Source organism: Lontra canadensis, unplaced genomic scaffold (assembly GCF_010015895.1).
Source record: "Lontra canadensis isolate GAN:19392208 unplaced genomic scaffold, GSC_riverotter_1.0 scaffold53, whole genome shotgun sequence".
NCBI classification, from domain to species: Eukaryota; Metazoa; Chordata; class Mammalia; order Carnivora; family Mustelidae; genus Lontra; species Lontra canadensis.
This window is the reverse complement of record NW_022631047.1, coordinates 1,013,150-1,024,023: the sequence shown is the minus strand read 5'-3', so window position 1 is coordinate 1,024,023 and position 10,874 is coordinate 1,013,150. Positions and strand designations below refer to the sequence as shown.

Below are 10,874 nucleotides of genomic sequence, written 5' to 3'. Positions count from 1 at the left end.
CCTCCCTGGGCCCTGTTCCTGGGCTCCTAGAAGACATGGAGAGGGGAGCTAGAGAAGATGGGGAATTGTAAAAACCTGAGTTTTTAAAAAAGCACTTAAGCACCTCCTTCTTATTACTTGGTGGGTCACCCCTCTAACCTCTTCCACCAAGATCCTCAGAACCTTGACTGGTAGCTAGGGGTTCCCTGGGACTTGGGGACAGTGGAGGAGGGGTGCCCGACCCAGGGTAGTGCCTACCCCCAGCTTGCAGCTTGGCTCTGCTCCCTGGATTCCACTGCCTTCCCTACCACTTTTCTCTTCTTCATCCTTGACATGAAGGCAGCGGGGACGCCAGGCCTCCCACCAGCTCTCCCTGGTCCCTCCCACCAGGCCTTTGTTCCTCATGTCCCCGTGTTTCTCTTCCTCTGCGTCTTGGCACCTTTCTTCTGTTCAAGGTTTTCTGTAAATTTTCTTTTTTTTTCTTTTCTTTTCTTTTTTCATTTTTTTTTCATTTTTTTTTTTTTTTTTATAAATTAATTTGCTTTCAGTTCCATCTTGTGAATGCTTCTGTGTTCTCTGACCTGTGGCTATCAGGCAGGGGGATTTGGGCTGGGGCAACCTTCCCGGAGTCCTTCCCAGGGGCATTCGCCTGGGCTGGAGAGGCACTGGGCCAGCCACTGGGACACAGCCACTAGGCCTCTCTCTGCAATGGGCTGCGGGCAGCACAAGCGTGGGGACTGTGCCCTGGGGTGTGGAGCAGGGCAGAGGTGCTCACCTGCCCTAAAAATAGCTGAGACTTAGAAGAACGTCCCCACAACCTGGAGATTTTGTGTATTTGTCCTCGCAGAAGTAAGGGCTTCATTCTTTTCCTTATTAAGGCGGGAAGAAGGCAGGCATTTCACAAGCTTGTGTTATGAAGTGACAGGCGCAGGCAGTGCTAACACAGGCTTGGCTTTCGCTCCATCAGACACTCCCTGGGCTTTCCCCACAAGAAGCCACCAGTGCTTGGGAGGGTGAGGGCTGGGCTGAACCAGTTGGGAGGCTAGGAGGACCTCCTGGTGCGAGACTGCACGAGCATGGTCAGCCTTGGTCCTAAGGGTATATCTGGCTTCCTTAATCCCCCAGGGGGTAGCCTTTGTGACATCAATGAATGGAGCCAGCAGTCCTTAAATGACACCAAGATGGATCCTACAAGCCCTTCTTCCCCAAGCTTTCCCAACCCCTGGCCTAGGACCCTAGATGGTCTCTCCTGCCCTTCACCCTGCTCAGGAAGGAAAGTAGAACCGTACTTAGGGCACAGAGCAAGTTTATTTGGTGACTGCTGACAGCAAATATTCTCCAAGAGACAAGCTGGCAGAGGTGCTGTGACAAGAGGACCTAGGACACGTTCGGGGCTACATGCAGTCTCACACGGGGGAAGGCACGGGGCTTGGGCACACCAGGAACATCCTCAGCCATTCAGCACCATACGGACAAGCTCTGTGGATTGGAGAGAGGGATGAGCCAGGGAGGAGGGCCGCGGGGAGGGGTCCACCAGGGGCCAGGAGACCACAGGACCACGAAGGTAGCCTGGGAGTGCGCCCGCAGAAACCAACCCTGGCTTTGCGGAGGAGCCACCTTGATCTGCCCAGTTCTCTCGGCCCCCAGCTCCCCCCGCACCCGCTATTAGCCCCTCCACCCCACCCTGAGCAGCGAGAACACAGCAGGAGGCAGAAAAGTTCTTAACTACACCTACAGCTACTGTAAGCCATTGGCAGGAGAGGACAGAGGTTTGGGTTAGGGTACCTCCAAGCTGCCCAGCAGAAGGAAGAAGAAAAGACTAGTCAGCTCCAGCAGCACGACAGGGCAGGCAACCAACCCCCCTATGCGAACCACCTGTGCCCCAGGGCCAGAGGATCACCTCTAGGCAAGACCAGAACAGGCTGGTGTGAGTTCCCAGACACCAGCACCCTGGGCCCTATAAGCAAAACCTCAGAGCCCATTCTAGGAGAAAAGGAGGTACCACACCCCCAGGCTGTCTTCCTCTTTGAGGAACTCCTCCCCTTCCCAGTCAGCTCCATGCAGAAACATGCTAGGAGGAAGTCAGATGGTAGTAGGGGAAGGGCAGGGGCTAGAGAGCAGAGGTTGGGCAGAAAAACACTGGGGAGGGGGCAACTAGAGAAGGGGAGGCTGGGAGGAGCCGTACCCGCCCCATGGGCCCGTCACCCCGACAGGATATGCCTCACAAACGCTGCAGGAAGGAAGAGACATTCATGGTGAAGACAAGACACAGACGTGGGGTGAAGGGGTCAGGTGATGGAGGAACAGACATTCCCTTTGACTTCCCATTCCTTCCCGCCTCCCAACCCCCTTTACACATTACCCCTTCCTTTCCTGTCATGTTCCCATGGCCTCCCACTCCTGGGCTGGGCTGGGCCCTGCCCCTTGCCTCCAGGTTCTTTTTGTAGCCCAGGGATAGGGAGAGCCCCAAACGCTGGGGGTGACCTGCCTAGACAACTTCGTCCATGACAGCCCCAATTCATCCCTCACCTTCATAGTTGATACAACCGTTGCTGTCCTCATGCCCTGCCACCAGCATCTCTACTTCTTCCTCGGTCATCTTCTCGCCTGTAGAGAGAGAAAAAATGCATTTTGGGAACTGGGTGGCAGGCATGAATCAGGTGGTACTGCCACTCTAGGAGCCAGGGTAGAGCCTTACCCAGGGTGACAAGAACATGCCGGATTTCAGCACCCATGACGGTGCCATTCCCCTCCTTGTCAAACACCCGAAGGCCTTCAACATAGTCCTCATAGGTGCCCTGGTCCTTGTTCTTGGCCACAGTCTGTAGCATGGGCAGGAAGTGTTCAAAGTCCAGCACCTTCACATTCATCTCTGCCATAAAGGAGGCGGAAGGAAAGTCACACAGGTTCTTGGGACTGAGGACATGACAGGGACCACGAGTGAGGAGGTGGCTGCCACTCAAAGCAGGAGAAATCTGTTGGGTTTGCTGAGATAAACCCGCCTGAGTTCTGGGCCTATGCAGATAAAGGGAAGTTCTCAGCTGAAGAGCTGTAGGCCCATCACCACACTGAGAAATTGTCCACAAGGACCCTCACCATCACTCTTGGGGTTCCCCAGGACCTTGAGCACCTCGGCGTTGGTGGGGTTCTGGCCCAGGGCCCTCATCACGTCCCCACACTGGCTGTACAGGATCTTGCCATCCCCTGTTCGGTCAAACAGCTGAAAGGCCTCCTTGAACTCTGAAGATTCAGATATACATCAGCACTGAGCATATGGGGGGTTAACCCAAACCCCCCCTCACAACCCCTTCTGCCCCCTCAACTTCGATCATGCTGAGGAAACCAGGTATTTGTACTACTGTACACCTAAGTCCACTAAGAGGGGCCTAGTGTCCCTGCCTCCCAACACTGGTGTCCCACATAATGACACAGCTTTCCTCCCCCCTGAGCAGAACTGTCATTCACAGATCCCTCTGCCTACAGCAAGCCTGCCCAACTGCCTCACTACTCTTACTAAGGGCAGGAATTTGCCACCGCCCTGTCTGGGGCCTGTCCTTATAAGGAAGTAGGAGCAGCAGCCTGGGACTGGGGTCATCCCAGCCTGATACTTCCCACCCCTCCTGTACAGAAAGAGACCTTCAGAGGGTACAGCTATGAAATATCCTCAGCAAATCCCCCTGTTCCCATTTTCACAAGATTCCAGGTCACTGCTTTTTACAATCTTCACAGTTCCAAGCTGGGGGAGGGGGCGGGGTGTTATCACAGGAGGAAAAAAGAGGCAGAAGCTGATTAAGGGACAGAGGAGCACAGGCAACTTAATACACCCTCCCCACACCCCACACACAACAGGCATTAGGTGACCAAGTTGTTTCACATACCCACACCACCTAAAACTCACCCGGGGCTTGGGGCTCGGATCTAGAGTGGAAGGGGAGGGAGGAAGAAAGAGTGAGAAAAGAAAATGGAGGATCCAGAAAGCGGGAGAAGGGAATCCGGTAAGTACTTCCCTGGGGGCGCTGAAGAGATGACAGGTTGGGGTTAGGAGGTAGGTGCTAGAGGCGGGGGTCCCTCTCCCTAAACATGACCTCAGTAGGGGTCAGAGATTACTTACCTGCAGTCTGGTCCTCGGTGAAATCACACTGCTCAGGGAAGAGGGGAGCAGTCAGCATCTGAACCCCAAGCTTCTATCCCAGTCCCACAAACTGAACCACAAACTCCTGTTCCGAGCTGGGAACTCGCTTCCCGACAGGACAAGACCCCCAAACTTTCCAACCCCACCCCCGACCTTCCAGGCCCTCAGCTTCCCTTTGCAAACCCCCACCCCCAACTTCCCGCGTCTCGCCCCAGATCCCGTTCATCGTTCCAGGCCCCGGGCCCCACCATCTTGACCGCTCCGCTCCGCGGGACCTTTCCCTGCAGTAATGGCTCCGGTTCCCCACCCAACCCTAGTCTTAGTACGTCCCAATGACGTCACTCTCAGCTGATCCAGCCAATAGGAGTCCTGGCCTGGCTTTATGCAGATAACATCGCTATATTAGTAATGAGGTGGGCAGGGCCCGCCGCTGCTTCCTTCGGCTTAGCCCCCCTACCTGGCTAGGAGGAAATCGCAGAAGCGGATCGAGCGGGGCGCAGAGAGCTCGCTACTCCGTGCAGCAGGAAGATCAGAGGATATCGGATTGGATATCGGTCACTGCCCCCTTCCTCCCTCCCCCACCTCGGAAGAAAGCAACAGTCGGACGCCTAGTGAGGAATAGTCTCTTTATTTGGAAACAATAGGTGGCCTCCTAGTGGCAGGAACGTGCTTCCGCCTGCCGGAGAGGCTGGGGATGGGGGTGGGGCAGTGTCCGACCCCCACCGCATCTGTGGAAAAACATGAAAGTTGCCAAGGCCGGTCACTCGCGCGCAGCAGGACATGAAAACGCACTTCCCTGCTTTCCTGCCCTGGCTGAGGAAAGGAAAGGAAACTTGCCTCTCCGGGAGTGGGGCGGGAGGAGCCCTACCTGTAGGAGCTCAGACGCTTAGGATGTGCTTCAGGAAGGCTGCAGAGAGGAGGCAAGAGGGGTTCAGAAGCAGGCCCGTGGATAATCCATCTGATTTTAACAATCTAGGTCTCGGGTGTCCCCACCCACAGACCGCGAGCCTTCTGCCTCCCCTCCTTCCCTGCCCCTTCTGCTCCGCTGGTCCCTCACCTTCATAGTTGATGCAGCCATTGCTGTCCTCATGCCCTGCCAGAACAGTCTCCACCTCCTCTTCAGTCATCTTCTCTCCTGAGCCCCAGACATAGCATTTTAGTCCCTGCCCTCCCTCCCTCACCAACCAGGCCTCTCTTCTAGGTGGTACCTTCTCTTCTCCCACCCTTGGAAACTTGCTCATGGCCACAGAACCCCAAAGGAATCCCCTCCTTGTAATGGTAACAGCTAGAAGCTGTCTCTGGATCTTGTTTTCCATTTCACCTGCACTAGCACCTGGTGAAAGCTTTCACAGAGGGAAAGTGAATTCCAAGAGGGTTAAGGGGCTACCAGATCACAGAGCACAAGCATCTCTTCCACAACAGAAAATCAGGTTTTCCACCTCATCCTCTTTCCTCTGTCCTTTGGGAGGCATCTGCATCTACCCTCACTTTACCTCCTGCAGGAAGAAGCCCTTCGGATTCTGCCCCATGGCTCTGACCTTCTCAGTCTCCTGCCCATGACCTATAGGCCGATAATCCTTCTAGGCTCTGCCTACTTGGCTAACCTTCTTGGTCCACCCCCTCCTCTCCAACCCACAGGAGTTCTGGTCCCTGCCTCACCCAGGGTGGTAAGGACATGTCTGAGCTCTGCTCCCATGACTTTGCCATTCCCCTCTTTGTCAAACACCCGAAGCCCTTCCAGGTAGTCCTCATATGTGCCTTGGTCCCGGTTTTTGGCTACGGCCTGGAGCATAGGCAGGAAAGTCTCGAAGTCCACACGCCGGGACTTCAGCTCTAGTGGTTGGAAAGAGGAGGGAGAGGTCAGTGCAGTGTCACCTTGGACCCAGCTCCCACCCCTACCACATAGGCCTTCATCCTGTTCAACATTCAGTTTGTTTTTCTAGCCGCGTTTGATAGTTTTTGAAGTCCTGAAACCCACCCCAGCATCCTCTGTCACCTTGCCAACATTCCTCGGTTCCACCACCACACTGAAAACCCGCATTGTTCCAGGCATCCCCCTCACCATCACTCTTGGGGTTCCCCAGGACCTTGAGCACCTCGGCGTTGGTGGGGTTCTGGCCCAGGGCCCTCATCACATCCCCACACTGACTGTACAGGATCTTGCCATCCCCTACTCGGTCAAACAGCTCAAAAGCCTCCTTGAACTCTGAAGTATAAGCAAAGGTCAGTATTGGGACCAGGGGTTCCCATCGCCACCCCTCCCCCACCCCTGACAGAAAGGAGATTCAGAAACTATGTGCTGGAGCTGGGCAGAATAGGGAACCCAAAGACCACTAGTGTGGAAGTTTTCAAGGTTGGGACCGGAGTCAGGGGAAGAGAAAGAGGATCTGACCAGGGGCTTGGGACTAGACAGTGGAGCATAAGGGACCAGCTTCTCCTCACCCTCCAGCTGGTCCTTGTTAAACTCGATCTGTGGAAGAAAAGAGCAGGTGAGGAGGGATGACAGGGCTCATTCAATCTCTCTCCAGCACTCCTCCCAACCAACTGGCAGCCACTTTTGGGGAGGGGCCTAACGAGACCAGGCTGGGAGCCCAGCCACCTCAGTCCCATTCCCAGCTCCGGACCTTGGGAGAATCCCAAGAGGAGGAATTATGGGGGGGAGGGTTTCCTGGGAACAGGGTTAATCCCATGCCACCTGTTTCCCTCCCTCCAGTGCCCTGAGCTCTGCATCCCTCACATAACTGGGGGCTGAACAAAGGCTAAATTTACCCCTGGCCCCCAGCTGTGATTGTCTAACAAGTCTGTCCTCTTCAGCCTTCCCTCCTGGGGTTCGGAGCTGTGGCTTTTAGAATTGAACAGTCAGCCAGGCACAGGCACAAGCTCCCTCTCTTCACCTTGAAACCGTCCTCAGAACCCAGATGTTCCCCATCTCACGGGTCCCTGCCTCTGGCAGGGGGGTCAGTGAGAATGTGTGTACATACCCACACACATGTTATAGGTTAGAGGGAGAGAACAAAAAAGAACAGCAGAGTCATAAGCCTGGATGCTTTGAAATGGCAGCGGGCAGTGGGGGGGACTAAGAGGAATCTCTAATATCTGCTGGTTCTCAGTGATTCCCTGTTTTCTAGATACCCCCTCATCTCCTAGGCTGTTTCCCACCCTGTGTCATCCCTTCCAAATTCTTTCTTCACTTTCCCGGAACTCACCACCACTTTGGAGAGATCGATGGGGGGCTCCTGGGTTTTCTGAGGGGCTGGAGGGGCAGCTGGAGCTGGCTCAGCCTTGGTCTTGGCTGGAGGGGCCCCAACTGCGGGTTTGGCAGCAGGTTTGGCAATAGAGGGTCCTGCCGGTTTCTTCATAGGAACATCCTTCTTGGGAGGCATGATGTCCGGTGGCCAAAGGACAGTGTGCCGATGGGGGCACCCATCTCTGTTTAAATAGCCAGGGAGTCTGGGATGTCAAGGGGCGGGGGCAGGGGCAGGGAGCCAGTTGGCGGTGGGGAGGGTGAGATAGAGGAGAGATATGCTGGCCTGCCCTGGACTCCTATGGTTCAGGACTCCTGTCCCAAGGTCTTCTCGCTTCTGTTCACTTGGCCCCAAATGCTGGCCAGAACAATGGCCCCTTTGGGGGCAGGGGAAGGAAGCCAGAGATGGCCCAGAATGAGGGAGTTAACCTCCAGGGTAAGGATAGGATGTTTGCCAGTGACAGACACTGACATAGGGGTGAAGCAAAGAGGAGGATGCAGGCATTCCAGGCCTCAACCCCCTGACACAGAGTAGCCCTTTTTTCTAGCAGCTTTAGATTCTTGAAGGCTAAGGCAGGGAGCGGGGCCTTGTGAACTAGGATTGTTTTTTATTTTATTATTTTAAAAAAATTTCATTTTATTTTATTTATTTATCTGACAGACAGAGATCACAGGTAGGCAGAGAGGCAGGCAGAGAGAGAGAGGAAAGCAGGCTCCCTGCCAAGCAGAGAGCCTGATGCAGGGCTCGATTCCAGGACCCTGGGATCACGACCTGAGCCGAAGGCAGAGGCTTTAACCCACTGAGCCACCCAGGCGCCCCTAAGGGATTGTTAAAGTGGAGTCTGGGAGGGGCACCTGCTTAGCTCAGTCAGTAGAACATGTGACTCCTATCTCTCAGAGTTGTAGGTTCAGGCCCCACATTGCGTGTGCAGACTACTTAAAAATGAAATCTTAAAAAAAAAAAAAAATGGGGTCTGGGAGCAGTGAAAGGTGAAAAGAACAAGCAGCTCCTCTACTCCCCTCTGACCATGGTTGAGGAACAGGGGTAGTTGACCCCATAGACTAATAATCCCCCAAATTTACAGTCCCTGCTGCCTTCCCTCCCAGCCCAGAACTGAAATTGTGCACAATATAGATAAAGAATAGTAACAGAAAGAGGAGTGTGACACCCCCATTGTCTCCTGTTTCCAGTATTGTATTAAGGGTGGGGGCAAGGATCAGGTTTACTGCCCACCATCCATACTCCCAAGGAAGGAACCCTTTTCCACAAGCCCATGGTCATTCAGGTCAGACAAAGGTAGGGTGCCTGCTGAATATGCAGCTGAATTTGCAGGGACTCACTCTGTGGTGGCACCTGAGGGGAGGGGCAGGAGGCCCTGAGAGGCAAAGGGCCTAAATCCTAAAATCTCTAAACCAAAAGGATGTGGGAGGTCCAGTGGGCTCCACGGGTACTTACCCCTCAACCAGAGAATAATAAAAACTCTGACACTGGCCCCAAGTCCCAAACCTTGCAGGGGGGCACCAGGGTTGGGTCTAAGTCTGAGGTGGTTGGGAGAGGGGGGAGGTTGCTGGCTACTTTTGTTCTAGGGAAAAGGAAGGAAAGGATTTAGGCAGCATTCTGAGGAAGATAGTAGTGATTCCCCTTAGACCCTGGGGTTCAGAGTGGATGATCTGTCTTCCACTTGCAAAAATGCGTCTGAATCTTATTACTGAACACTGTCCCATTTTAGAAAAATCAGAATCATTCCACCCTCCCAGAATACATCACACGCACACGCACGCACGCACGCACACACACCTTAAATCAAGCTTAAATAAAGGAAAGAGTCCCTCCCCAGCTCCCAAAAACTCACCCTGCGGGGTCCAGGTGAGGGCGGAGGCGGGGCGCTGGGAGGAGGCTGCGGGCCCCTAAGGGTTAACTCCAGAGGCCTCGGAGCATGCCGGGAGTCGTAGTCCTCGAGCTCCCGCGGGCTCACGGGAGACGCAGCTGTTTAGCAGGAGGAGGACGCCCAGGCGGTGGCTTCCGGCAGGTGGCGGCGGTTGGTGACTCAGGAAGTTTTGGCGCACTTCTTGTCCCGGAACTAAAAGGCAATGCTCAATTTATAGTCCCCTCCCCTGACCCTAAAAGCGTGCGGGGAGCCCCCAGGATATCTCCCTTGCCCAGCCGTGAGTTCCCCGTTTAGTGCTGACTGGGATATTTTCTCCGAATCGGCTTGTGGGAGAACGCCGGACCAGGGGGAGGGCCGAAGGCCGGGTGGAAGGCGTAGTGGGGTGCTTTCAGCGCCAAGGCTTAGCTTACTCTCGCGGTTTGGTAGAAGAGAGCAGAGGTCACTGAGTTGTTATGTGACTTGGAACAATAACTCCAAAGTGTTTCTTTTTCCTCTCCCCTTTTTATTTAAATGAGCTAGTAGTTGAAATCAATGTTAAGATTTGGGATTAAGCTTGGTCCCCTACCCAGTTTCTCCCAGGTTGAAGTTTCTTTTGACCGCGGTCGGGACTTCACGGGTCCTCCTGGAATGGAGGCTCGGCACTCCAGCCCTTTCAGTCTGTGACATCTCTGCTAGCCTTGGACATCTCATTCCCCAAACTATTTTCTGAGGTTCCCCGCCCTGTGCTGGGAGGGAACCAACTGGTCAGACCCTGGGTCAGTAAATGCCGCGCCCCTGGTGCTGAGGCTGGGGCTACCTGGGCGGGTGTGCAGGCAGAGATTCGGAGTAGAAAGCCCGTGCGAGCTCGGGAGGGTGAAGCATAAATAAACTTGATGGGCAGTAAGTGATGTTTGCTGGTTGGGGCAAGCTGCTCGGAAGAGTAGAAATCTTAGCGGCTATTCCCGGAAGCCTCCACCGAATCCTTACAACTCCAGGGGCTAAATTATCTCAGGCAGCAAAGGGGGAGCCAAAGAGAAGGGCTCACACCACTCTGTTTAGATTGGAACCCAGGTTCTACCAGGTATTTGCTGGTAACCAACAAGTTTAGTTACCTCTGTGTGCCTCAGTTCCCCCATCTGTAAAATAAGGATAGTAGTAGCTAGTTCATAAGGCTGTTGGGAGGAGGAGATCTGTTAATATTTGTAAAATAGAATGGGGCCTGGCACAGAGTAAGTAGTGAAAAAGTGTGAAATAAATTTCCTTTACTCTTCCCAACACATGAAGTTGCTGTTTTTTCCCCCATTTTCTACCCGTAAATTATCACTGGACCTGAAGAAATGGAGCAAGAAGAAATCTGTTCTCATAAGTGTTTGGTTAGGAGGCTGGGGAAGAGCTGTATCACAAATGCCTTTTTGTGTCTTTCATCATGTTAGCAGTAGTTGATTTGGAAAATGTGGTTTATCTGATTTTTCTTTTTCCCTCTTCCCCTTGGTCTAGCTGTAGCCCTCTTTTGGCACTTTGTCAAGTAGAAGCTGTTATGGCATTATCTGACTTCCTAGCATTTTTTTCTGCTTTATAAAGAAGTAGGGCAAGGAGAAAACATGAAGACTCTTGGCAAACAGATTGGAGAATGTCCTTCATTTTTCATACT

At 53.7% G+C, this 10,874-nt stretch overlaps 2 protein-coding genes across 5 annotated transcripts; both read right to left on the bottom strand.

Moving 5' to 3' along the window:
- Nucleotides 1-1,268: 1,268 nt before the first annotated feature.
- On the bottom strand, nucleotides 1,269-4,442 carry MYL6 (myosin light chain 6). Of its 3 annotated transcripts, XM_032874450.1 has the most exons (7): nucleotides 4,360-4,442; nucleotides 4,091-4,118; nucleotides 3,076-3,219; nucleotides 2,678-2,851; nucleotides 2,509-2,586; nucleotides 2,165-2,209; nucleotides 1,269-1,458 (listed from the first exon to the last, which is right to left on the bottom strand). In XM_032874450.1, the coding sequence occupies exons 1-6, from the start codon at nucleotides 4,360-4,362 to the stop codon at nucleotides 2,181-2,183; spliced, it is 456 nt and encodes a 151-aa protein (XP_032730341.1). In that variant the 5' UTR covers nucleotides 4,363-4,442; the 3' UTR covers nucleotides 1,269-1,458; nucleotides 2,165-2,180. The 3 variants fall into 3 exon arrangements, with proteins under 3 accessions (XP_032730341.1, XP_032730340.1, XP_032730342.1); XM_032874449.1 differs by lacking the exon at nucleotides 2,165-2,209; XM_032874451.1 differs by lacking the exons at nucleotides 2,165-2,209; nucleotides 4,091-4,118; nucleotides 4,360-4,442 and adding an exon at nucleotides 3,878-3,897.
- A 276-nt stretch (nucleotides 4,443-4,718) lies between these two features.
- MYL6B (myosin light chain 6B) lies at nucleotides 4,719-9,349 on the bottom strand. Of its 2 annotated transcripts, none has more exons than XM_032874448.1 (8): nucleotides 9,209-9,349; nucleotides 7,318-7,540; nucleotides 6,554-6,581; nucleotides 6,174-6,317; nucleotides 5,771-5,944; nucleotides 5,169-5,246; nucleotides 4,949-5,018; nucleotides 4,719-4,839 (listed from the first exon to the last, which is right to left on the bottom strand). In XM_032874448.1, the coding sequence occupies exons 2-7, from the start codon at nucleotides 7,492-7,494 to the stop codon at nucleotides 4,990-4,992; spliced, it is 630 nt and encodes a 209-aa protein (XP_032730339.1). In that variant the 5' UTR covers nucleotides 7,495-7,540; nucleotides 9,209-9,349; the 3' UTR covers nucleotides 4,719-4,839; nucleotides 4,949-4,989. The 2 variants fall into 2 exon arrangements, with proteins under 2 accessions (XP_032730339.1, XP_032730338.1); XM_032874447.1 differs by having other exon boundaries at nucleotides 4,980-5,018.
- Between the last annotated feature and the right edge of the window lie 1,525 nt (nucleotides 9,350-10,874).

Bases quoted from the DNA above. Each gene is read 5' to 3' on its own strand.
- MYL6 (XM_032874450.1), bottom strand. The intron at 2,852-3,075 runs GTGAGGGTCCTT...CCTTTATGGCAG, and splicing joins GGGGAACCCCAAGAGTGATG to AGATGAATGTGAAGGTGCTG. The intron at 2,210-2,508 runs GTGAGGGATGAA...TCCTTCCTGCAG, and splicing joins CGGTTGTATCAACTATGAAG to CGTTTGTGAGGCATATCCTG.
- MYL6B (XM_032874448.1), bottom strand. From the start codon at position 7,494: ATGCCTCCCAAGAAGGATGTTCCTATGAAGAAACCGGCAGGACCCTCT. The intron at 5,945-6,173 runs GTGAGGGGGATG...TCCAACCACTAG, and splicing joins GGGGAACCCCAAGAGTGATG to AGCTGAAGTCCCGGCGTGTG. The intron at 5,019-5,168 runs GTGAGGGACCAG...TCCTCTCTGCAG, and splicing joins TGGCTGCATCAACTATGAAG to CCTTCCTGAAGCACATCCTA.